A 12,074-nucleotide genomic window follows, 5' to 3' on the forward strand; every position below is an offset into this window, starting at 1 on the left:
AAGTGCACAAAATTTATAGTAATAATAAAAGCAATATAGCTAATTTTTGTTCTTCATATTATATGGAATTATTGCATATCTAGAATGTGGAGTTGTAGTTGAATTAACAGAAATCCATTGGCAAACTGTGGTTGAAATTTTTCTGTCCTGGATTAAAATTCTACGGAATCGTGGATGATATGACTTAATTTCGGACATTTTGCCTGGTGTAACATATCTGGAAAAATGGTAGACATGATTATGTCTCCTGGTCTTAATGAAATATCTGACTGATAGTTGAACGGGAAATCTATTTCACAGGCGATGAAGCAAATAATTATGAATACTACGAACCTCAACACAAAATTTAAAATTGTTGTTTACGAAGTTGATATTTTAAGATTGGAATATCTGTAGAGGAATGAATATTCATGTAGACAAAATTTTATTAAAAAAATAATAATAATAATAATAATAATTACTATTATTATTATTACGTGACACCTCCAGGGAGTCTAAAGACTCATCGAGGGATTGCACCTACTCTACAACTCTCTGTCTCTCTACCAACTACACCAACGCCATCTACCGTCCAACATATATAAATATCCTTATATTATTTTAAACTAAGTAGGCAACAAGGAATATTTATTATCTTCGATTTAATAAACTTTACTTCTAAGATAAAATTAATTTTAGCCTCTTTTCTCCAATAATAAATCCTTTTTTGTTTATTGAGTAGAAAGATTATATTATATGTTGACACATTGGCCTCAAAATCTTTTACATTTCATCCAAGTAATAATGATGTCATGTTTTGTGGTTTCTGGTTTATTTACCTGGAAAAAGAATGGGGATGGGAAACTCTTATAATAAAAACATTTATTTTGTAAGCAAATTACAACAACCTTCTTAGTTTACATTTCAGAATGGGAATATTTCACAAAGATTTTAACAATGTGGATTCTTCTCATCCGGGAAAGTCACTCGGTTGGTGACGTGACGTCATCATTCATGATCTACACCAGAGGATAACTAGCCTGAGTAGCGATACCGCACTGGTTGTTCTTGTTTCGGGACATCTTAACGTAGCCTTTGATTCCCCAAGAGGTGCCCCAGCTGCAGTAAAAATAAAATATTCTATGAGATACATTAAAATGCACGAATATGAATTATTTAACTTTTATTATGACCCTATGATGCTGTATATAAACCATGATAAGCGCTGCCATCTACCGGTAAAAGTAATAACTATTATAACGATTTTTAATGGCACGTATATACTGTATATATAAAATATTCTAATTTAAAATATTATTAAAATCTAAATACTTGATGTCCTGAATGGCCCCACCGTCAACGGGCTCCTTTTTCTAATAAACCTTATTTTAAACATTAACTTCTACGAACTGTTTTAATCATATAATTTTCAAATCATATTCGCATAAACTTTTATCGATATCAGAGTTGCAATGAGAGCTATCATTTAACTCACCTGTTCTTAACCCACCAATAATCCTTATCATCTTCTGTACCATAGCCCACTACCAGCACTCCATGATCCAAGGTGGCATTGCTGCACTCTGGCTCATCATAAACACCACTCCTGTACCAATAAATACAAAAATTAATCTCACTATAATAAAAATACAAATAAAAAGAAATAAACTTTTTGAGAATTGATGATGTGACGTCACACAGTTTACCAATGTAATATGTTTATTCTTCTCTGAAATACAATAGTAATTATATTCTAGTTATGTTACTATATGTTTAAGTTGATTTCTTTTTTTTATGTAGCCTTACACATAAAAGTTTTATACTTTTCATTTTTTTAAGTATTGCATAATTTAAAATCTCAAAAATTTTTGAGGTACAATTTTTAATACCGTATACACTATACACCTTTAAGAAACTCATATCATAAAGTTACATTATTTTTACTGCAAAATGTTTTCCCAGTCTTATAAGGATATAAGATTTAGTCGTATATTTTATTTTAGTTCGTTTGTGCCATTATTAAAAAAGGTATTACTTAAAAATTACTCATTTTTATTAAGTATTATTATAAAGTATTATCATATCATAACAAGATCTTAGAACAGGTGAATTCATTTAACTACCTAGGATGAATGATCACATATATGAAAATGAAAAAGATATAAAAGTAAAAATTGTAAAATATTTAAAAATAACAGGTGTAATTAACTCTGTATTTAAACCAAACCTAGTTCAAAAACAAACCAGACTAAAAATATACAATACGTTAGCCCTACCAGTCTTAATGTATGGAAGAGAAATCTGGACAATAAAACAAAAAGACAAACAAAGATTAACAACAGCAGAAATGAAGTTTATGAGAAAAACTGCAAAGTATACCCTATTTGATCACAAAAGAAATGAAGAAATTATGAAAGAATTAAATCAAGAACCAGTAATAAGAAAAAAATAAAAAATATAAACATAAATGGGTGGAACACGTTCAAAGAATGAAAACAGAAAGATTACCAAAACAAGCCTTAAAGTACAAGCCATTAGGAAAAAGAAAACCAGGACGTCCTCTTAAACGATTCAACGATGACTTCCAAGGCCGGAACAGCCATACGAGGCCTAAATCCTTGATACGCATGATGATGATGATGATGATATTATATATTACTTCAAAATACGCATTTTTATAAAATAAAATATTATTATAATATAAAGTATTATTAGTTTATATTATATATTACTTAAAATACGCATTTTTATGAAGTATTATTATATTATTTTGGCTGTGTGAGAGAAGGATTGTTTGTAAGGTCCAATGTAGTATTTTTGTATATAAAATTGTTTTTGACATAAGTAAACAGCACAATCGGAATTTTTTAAAATTAGATAAATTAACACACTAGATGGAACTAAAGAAAATCAATAAAACATAAAAATAATGGTTAATACCATCCACATAAGGAAGGGAAATGCGACCTTTTATTTTCTCTTGTCTGTGTTAAAGTAAAAATATATTAATTGGAACACTGTGAATATTTTAGCCGATGGTGAAGGATATGATTTCAACTTTTGAAAGGAAAATCCTTTCAAATCCGCTAAAAGAATAACACATACATATTTTGCCTGAATAGCACATACATATTTCGCCTCTACATTAATCACTTACTTGTAGGTCATGAAACTATCTTGGCTGGCATCAATAGCGACTGAGATCGGTCCAATGGTAGCCACAGCTTGCTTCAGGGCATCTTCATCCCCGCTGGGAATGTCAACATATCCAGTGCATGTAGCACCAACATTTTTTCGTTTAAAATGACATGTTCCGTCCTACACAATACAAAAACATCTAATTTTCAGAAAGATTGAACTTCATCATAATTATAAAATGAGATGTTAGAAAATGCATTCACTAGACTCATCGGCATGTTTTCAAATCTATTTAACATAATACACTTTGTGTTTTATTGTTTTTTTTTTTTAAGGTATTTGTTTAATATTTCAAATTCACTGAAGTATAGATTACACACGCTCTTACCTGAGCAGTATAGGGATAGGATTTCTCAGTGTCAATTCCTTTATTTTGCTTTACATACTCGAAGGCACTATCCATGAGTCCACCTTCGCATCCACTATTTCCTAGAATAAACAATAATCGATGAAATATGAATCTCCATTTCATCAGAAATTATGTGACCAATGAATGGTAATGCAAAGTTAACTATAATGCACAAATTCAAAATGTCAAATTATTATTATTACTTGACACCCCCAGGGAGTCCAAAGACTCATCGAGGGAGGGCACCTACTCTACAACTCAATCCACCAATTACACGAACCGCAACTACATCAACGCCATCTACCGCCCACCACTACTACTACTAGTATTTTCACAGACAATCCGAAACATCCATGCCTACGACAGGATTCGAACCTGCAGCCTTTTGTCTGGACAGCGGATACGCTAACCACTCGGCTAACAACATGTAATATGATACAGTTTAGAAGAGAGTTACTGTATAGTTGAAAATTGATGATGATAACAACAATATTCAATCATCAACAATAATGTTATATACAAGAGTCATTCCAAGAGGTCTAGAGTTCTATTTTTCTATAGAGCTGGCAAAACTTAATAGATTTCGAAACAGGTGTTATCATATGATGTTGGTGACCTATCCTTTCGGAAAATTGTTAAATGAACGCATCATATGAAATCAAATGTACACAAATTGTAAATCAACAGAAATGTCAATATTACCACTAGACCACTACATTGTGCTGTGCGTTCTCAGATTTTCTACAGGTGGGCAACTACATATAAGCCATTCAGTTATCAACAGCGCAGACTACATTGGTACTAAGAACATTGGAAAGGAATCATTAGGCAATATACCCGTTTTAGTCCAGAAGGGCGAATGTAGGTATGATAGATGCCTGGAAACGCTCTATGCCCCAATGCATCATCCCAAGATGGCCTGTTGTTTCTTCTTGTGTGATCTCGGGTCTGTCTGTTTGCAGTGCCTGGAACGATGACGTGAAGTGTTCTAAACACTTCTGCAATGCTTCGCTTCTTGTCAGTTTTATGTCTATTTTAACATAACAGCGCATGTCATATTGGGATGTGCTATCACAACACGGTTTGAGAAAATGATGTGCGAAAAGTCGATTGGTCTTCAAGGAGTTCTGATCTTAATCCATCAACTTTTAGGAAGATTCAAAATCTCAAATGCAGGTCAAATCAGTCCTGCCAACCAGAATAATTCAAAATATCACATGCTGACTCGTAGACAAAGAAGTGTTCACAACTTACTCGGAAATATAGTGCTGTACCAGACATTTCAAATGTAGTATATACTTTGAATACAAACAACATTTGAAAGACCGCAGTTTGTATTATGAACACATTTTCAAGACTAATTTATAATAGGAAATACTATTTACACTATGTTTTCATTTATATTTATATATATTATGTACTTACAGCCAGATATCTATAGTATGCTATTTATATGTTCCAGAAGCAAAGGAAAAGAAAGAAAGAAAAATGTTAAAGTATTTTATTTTTGTAGATTTTAAAGAGAAATTAATAATAGCAGTTAGACCAGCTAAAAAGAGAACTGCATTCATAGAAATATATATAATATATACTCAATACCCTACCAGAACCTTACCTTCTGGTTCGGAACAATCAACAAGGTTCTGTTCGCTGAGTGACACCAGTTTTCCTGTCTTCTTCTTGTGTTGTCCTTCAAGAGATCCAGTAGTGGAGAAGGCCCAACAGGATCCACAGTCTCTCTACGGTAAACACAAATAGTTTAATTATTATTATTTTAAACTTGTATGAAACAAACTTAAAAATGATCAAACATTCTTCGGTTTCGGGAATATACACACAGAACACCCACCTGGTTTTTCACTGGGGTTACATACCCCTCTTTTCTCCAGTCAATTTCATCAGGGATGAGGACGTTGGACAGCCGCATGAAAGTGCTACCAGTGGTGTTTTTTTGTGTTTTCACTTTGTAACCATTCATGGTTTTGATAAATTCATTAAGAGTCTAGCAATAAAAAAAAAATACAATTGTTTACTTACTTAAAATGATTTAAATACAAACTAAAATATTGTTTAGTTTTGTCACGTTTTAAGTTGTATTAATTTTAATTAATCATTAAATATAATTAAATAGAATCGATAATTAGGATTTTAATTCACTTTGTCTCTCTCTCCTAACAGACAACTTACCTTGTCAGAATACTCATTTATACCAAGACGGTAACTGTGGATGCCAAGATCAGCATCAATATTATGGTTGATGATGTTGGTAATCTGAAGTTCCCATATCTGACGACGAGCAAATTCCTCCCTCTGGCGGTAGTTCTTATTGAACTTTTCCTACAAAGAAAATATTCTCATTTATCGTATTTTGTAAATATGCAGCCATGGAATTAAGAATTTTAATAACGAAAAATATAAAAATATACAAAATGTAAAATAAACTCAAATTGGTTTTCTATTAACTAGCTTACAATACTTTCATATTCATTTATTTATAATTATATATGTTTATTTTTAATTTTTCTATAAAATTATTATTATTATGTAATGATATAAAATTTTGTTTAATAATATTAATATATTATTTAAAAATACTTAATTTTATTTTGATTTTCTTAGCTACCATATTTTTATTTATATTTATTAAACTTTTAATGCTGAAATAGAATATTTTATTTACGATAAAAACAAGCGTAACTATCTTAAATTTTACTCGGCTGTGGTTCTGTGAAATGAAATATTCTAACGTTGACTTTGAAACATTAAAGTTTGTTTCAAGATACCATCAGAATACAAGTGCAGGTTCAATAAATATAAAAATATCACAATTAAAAAACTTGAAATCAAACGAGGAGTTATGCAAAGATGCCCATATCCCCATTCCTTTTTAATATTTCCATCCAGGAACTCATCAAAGAAGCAGTATCTTCAACGAAAGTCAATGGAAGACCAATCAAACATATTATATATGCAGATTATGAATATGATTATAAATTCAGGTGAAAAAAAAGATAATGAAAAATGGAAAACCTCTGAAGATATACAGATAACACTTAATCAGAAATAATAGGATTTAATTACCTAGGAGCGTACTTGACTTCAAATTTAAATGACAACACAGACTCTCCCCCCCCCCCCCCACACACACACAGAGAGAGAGAGAGCTGTTTGCTTTTGAAATGAAATGTTTCAGTAGAATCAACAAAACTCATTGGACAGACCAAGAGACTAATGCACAAGTGCTGCAAGATTTGCGTAATCCTAACTCAACAATTTTTAACACAGTTAAAGATCATATGATGAAACCAACTCAGTTGGTTTCATCGTATTGTGCAAATGGAACCGGACAGACTTCCTCGCTGGTATTTGAGGGCACCATGGAGGGCAAAAGACCCAGGGGAAGACCAAGATTAACATGGCATAAAGCCCTTAGAACAGTATTGGACTTTCAAAACTGTTGACATATGAAAGAACTTCCTTTGGACGGAGAACAGTGGAAGGCTCTTATCTACATGGGACTCAACTCGTCCTGATAATAGAGGAATATAGGTTCATACTCTAGGTATTGTTTTAATTGGAATTTTTCTTTATTTACCTCTAAGTGGGAGTTTTCATCCCTGTAACAAATATTAAAAGAAATTAAGAATGTTTAGCTTTGTCGCTACGAATTAATAAAAAAGCATCAGGCACAAGTGTCACGCTAAAATAATATAACAGTTATTAAAAATATCTTGTTTGTAATATAATAAGTGTTTTTTGTATAAAAATTTAATTATTAATATATGTACATTAATTTATATAAATATCAATTCTGATAATGAAATAATTATAATGATTACTTTGTTCTTTCACATGTTAATTATTAATAGAAAAAGAGCCTTAAAATTTTTAGAAAATTCACTAGGGTCCCGGAAGTGGGAGGACCCTAGCGAACTTTCAATAGAAAGGGTGATTAGAGTGAACTTTCTGGTTTACTCTAATGACCCTGGAATCATTAGAGTAATCTTCTAATCACGTTGTCCATGATTACCTACATGAAGCAGGGGGAAATAGTCGAAGGAAGCTAATAGTATCTCAATTAGGTATATTTAATTTATTAGATCAACTGATTATCAGTATTTAAATTATGTTAGATTAATCAAATCTAACTCAATCAATTATATCAATTAAATACCCGCATTAAACTTACGTTTATATTTGGGTTAATCTAATTCATTTATGTCTACTTAATCAATTACCTGTTTTTGACTGATCAACTTCTCATATCAAAATAAGGACAACAAAAGTTATTTAACAAGCCTCAAAGGCTCATTAAACTAACTTTCAAAATGGCTGATATTGCTTTACATAAACATTTTTTATGGTATGTTGTTTATTATTTTTTATCCTTATAGTCCTTATAAGGACTGGCTTAAAGGGGCGAAGCAAGAATGCTTTTCATCTTCCCCGTTATCTGTAGAGGACAGTGTAGGGATAAGGTGTTATTGAGCTATTAAAGCTCTGATCATGGCAGGAGGGTAACAGCAATAGCGGAGCCTCAGTTAGAACTTCATTGGCTACAGCATTGCCATCCGTTACCCTCCAAGGGTATTGGATTGAATGAATCAATCACCGCATCTCATGGTCGATTGATTCATTATTTTTTATTTATTTTATTTGTTATTTATATTTATTTTTTATAGTAACTAGTAGTTGGTTTATGTGGATTATGTAGAATAAAAAGTGATTATTTAGTTAATTATGGATTTTCTTTTATTTTTTGATATTTATATTTTAATTTTTTTAAAATAATAATTAAATTTATTAAAATTTAATTTAAATTTTATTAAATTTAAATATAATTGGTATATAAATTAAATTAAATTTAAATTTAATTTTATATACCAAAAATTTTCAGTATATTCAAATTGAATGCCTGCTTGGTAGAATTGTGAAAGTGAATCTGTAAAAATGAAGAACGATTAACTAGGGAGTAGTTGTAAGAATTCTAACCAGAAAACATCACGTGCTAAGCCCCGAAACAGAGAAAAAAAAAAAAAAAAAAAAGGGGCAGGGGTTCTTCAGTAAGATTTTACATTCATTTTCAGTTACATATCCTGTTGATTCTTATATCGGATGCACATGACTTTTGCTCCCTCTGTCATAAGATAAATCATAATAATTCTTATGTTATCTATTAACTGACCTACTAACTGACATTAGCTGATGGTGAGATCAATCATTAATAGGTCATAGCAAAACAACTTATGATATCCAGAGCAATCCACATGAACGTTGAACCAAAATTAAGAATGAAAACATAGAATCAGTCACTGATAACAACTATGACAAAACAAACAACTTGAATAACATCATCCTGGTTTCTTATCTTTTTTTTTTTAATGTTATTTACATTTACTGTAATTTCTTGAACTTCAATGCCAAAGACTAACAGATTAAACAAAAACGTGTACAAAAAACGAATTAGTCTTAAATGAAAAAAAAAAATTGTAAAATAAATTTTACAAATTTAGATCTTATAACAATTATATTCAGTTGTAATTCTTATGCTAGATGCATAGCTAAAAAGATCGTGTCATTTGCGTCAGTTTGTGCGAGTATTTTCCTCATTTTAGCATTTGCCTTTGGTTTTCTAAGAATAAATAACGGTTTCATGATCTGATCATTTAAAATTATGCATAAATAAAAAGAAAAAATTCTCTCTTACCTTGAATAATTCCCATTGTTTGTCCAGATTAGGACCGAGACATTGGATATAACAGACAAAGCCTAAGAAAAGCAGTACTTTGAAAGATGTCATTTTGACAACAACTGAAATCTGAAAATAAAATATGAATGTACTCAAATAACTTTAAGATTATATTCTGTTATATTTTCTGAACAATGAGGACATAATTGATAAAAAAAAATTAGCTTAATTCACCATTATTTTAATTTCATCGGAATTCATTATTTGTGTGATATTTTTCACACAATCTTTTTAAAATAATATAGCCTTTGACCTTCGTATACATACAGGGATTAATAATCCGTAGTGATGTTAGAAGTAGTGTGATTATAATATGCCGATAGTACGAAGAAAAGACATTTTAAAAGTGAATCCCACTCAACCTAAAGGAAACAGAGATGGTTGAAGTATTGGCATATTTCACACGTAAATCTCAGCAGACACGGTGTAATTATAAGCTGTCTCATTAGATTTAGCGAGTCTATTTGACACTATTTCAAGGTTTTCAAGTATATAAAATTAATTTAAAGAAAACCAGCAAAAAAATTCTGATGGGAATCACATTAAAAAAAATGAAAGAAGTATGGTAACGGTTGTTGCTATGGAAACCAGGCAATGAATTTTAGCATCCAATGTTAATCATATGATGGATCGATCTAAACAGAGTCGGAAAAAAAAAAATGCCATCATAACAGAAGACAAATTATTACACAAATTTCTCCTAAACTTAGACACTAATTATAAAAAAAAAATAATAATAATGAAACTTGAAACGCACGTCCTGCTACTATGCCTTTGTTAACGATTATATTTAAATTAATAATATAACAAAACGATCAGATTTCATGGTAATAATACATATGATTTTTAAGTCGCTCGCAAATGAACAGTAGCTAATTTTGATGGACCAGTATGTCAATATTTGAAGGGAAATCGAATCAATTAAAAAAATAATAATAATAACCGAACCCTATCAGTGGAATATCGCGAATATGCCAGCAGTGTGTTTTTATTATATTATTATTTTTTAAATGTAACTCTCATTCATCTACTAAAGGTTGTAAACATATTTTATTTTATTAATTTTTATATTTGTATATCTTAATTTCTTTAACAACTGTTCAGTTAGTTGGTCATTTAATTGAGATTAAAAAAAAAAACGATAATTTTGACATAAGTAATTGAAGAGAAGTTTGCCAATTAAACATTTGGCACAGAAACAGCATTAGTTAACACATTATTGTTACAAATTAACCAATATATTATATTATGATAATTATTCTCTATTGAAAACAATAGTAACATGATATATGATAACTATTCTCTATTGAAAGCAATAGTAATATGATATATATGATAATTATTCTCTATTGAAAACAATAGTAACATGATATATATGTGATAGATATTTGATATATAGATTCTTAAAAGAACTGGGCGATGGACTGAGTCCTTGACAAATTATCCCGTCATCTGAATAAAGAAAATCTGTGTGGATGGGGTGTTATTGAGCTAAAAGCTCTAATCATGGCTGGGTAACGGCAATAGCCAAGCCTCAGTTAAAACTTCATTGGCTACAGCATTGCCATTTGTTACCCTGGAAGTCCTAAAAAGGACTTTGGGATTCCTTCGTCTCAATTTAATTGTATTATTTTGATGCTGAACAAAAATAGGTGTATTTACTCTGAGAAAATTAGAATACTTTTAAGTAATAAATTTTTTAAACTTAATTTCTAAAATTTTGATATGATTTTTATATTAAGTGTAATTTAAAATTTAATATAAATTAATGTCTTCTGATGTGAGATTATTTAATCAATTTAAGTTTTGTTTATATCTCTAAGCCCCAATCATGATAATTTAATCATTGCGTTAAAAAGGATTTTTTAAAATTTATAAACACTCATCGTCATCAAATTCCTGCCATGTACCCTCAAGGGGTGTACAGGATATGATAGTACTACATGAAAAAAATTACATCATTACTAACTTCCTATCTACAATTTTCCTCCAAATCAGTCTGTTACTTGTCAAGACTCCAACATTGTCAGATCTTATATTTTTATCGTCTAAGGCACTTTGTACCGTATCAATCCACCTATATCTTGGTCTTCCTCTGGGTCGTTTTGCTGCCAACCTGGCAGAAAACACTTGTTTTGCTAATCTATAATTTATTAATTAATCTATAATTTAATTTATAAACAAAAAGTTTATAAATTAAACATTTTAGAGATAGCCTATAATCAGCTAATTTATTTTTAAAAAATATTTTAGTAATTTTAATTGTTTAAAAACAAACTATATATTTAATACATATTTAATACATAACCTATTATTCTATACATTTTACTTATATGAAACATCATGCTCTACAATTCTACTCGGGAAAACTGCATGGATACTGTCGCGAATATTTAGCAGATGAAATAACGTAACTATACTTACATCGAGATGAGTAGTTGCAACGAGTAGAAACCAAATAGTTCACCTGTGTTGAAAATGCTAATGACCTACATAACGACTTGTTTTTATAGCAGCAAATCCTCATCACGTGAAATGCAAATCACTAACATAGCAAGACATAAAGATTACGAATAGCATTGTTGATACACAAGCATTTGTCATGCCAGATATTTATGTCTCGTGACTTGAGAAAAAGAAAGTGTGCCTTGACTTATTTAGTTCTATCCGGGCAGAATAATCTTATCTTTTATCGTTGTCCTCGGGAACAGCAGAGTCATCCGTTTTTGCTGGTTGACCTTTACCCTAGGGCAGAGCGAACACTTCGAAGAATGAATACTGGGACTCACGTGCCCGAGA

General features: G+C 30.5%; 1 protein-coding gene across 1 annotated transcript; it reads right to left on the reverse strand.

Moving 5' to 3' along the window:
- Positions 1 to 850: 850 nt before the first annotated feature.
- LOC150093308 (cathepsin L-like peptidase) lies at positions 851 to 11,830 on the reverse strand. The gene is made up of 9 exons (XM_090413846.1): positions 11,700 to 11,830; positions 9,234 to 9,344; positions 5,714 to 5,863; positions 5,376 to 5,528; positions 5,142 to 5,265; positions 3,506 to 3,606; positions 3,137 to 3,297; positions 1,475 to 1,585; positions 851 to 1,098 (listed from the first exon to the last, which is right to left on the reverse strand). The coding sequence occupies exons 2-9, from the start codon at positions 9,324 to 9,326 to the stop codon at positions 999 to 1,001; spliced, it is 993 nt and encodes a 330-aa protein (XP_090269972.1). The 5' UTR covers positions 9,327 to 9,344; positions 11,700 to 11,830; the 3' UTR covers positions 851 to 998.
- Between the last annotated feature and the right edge of the window lie 244 nt (positions 11,831 to 12,074).

The sequence above is a fragment of the Typopeltis vanoorti genome, chromosome 24 (assembly GCF_054136105.1).
Source record: "Typopeltis vanoorti isolate ZY-2024b chromosome 24, IOZ_Tvanoo_1.0, whole genome shotgun sequence".
NCBI classification, from domain to species: domain Eukaryota; kingdom Metazoa; phylum Arthropoda; class Arachnida; order Uropygi; family Thelyphonidae; genus Typopeltis; species Typopeltis vanoorti.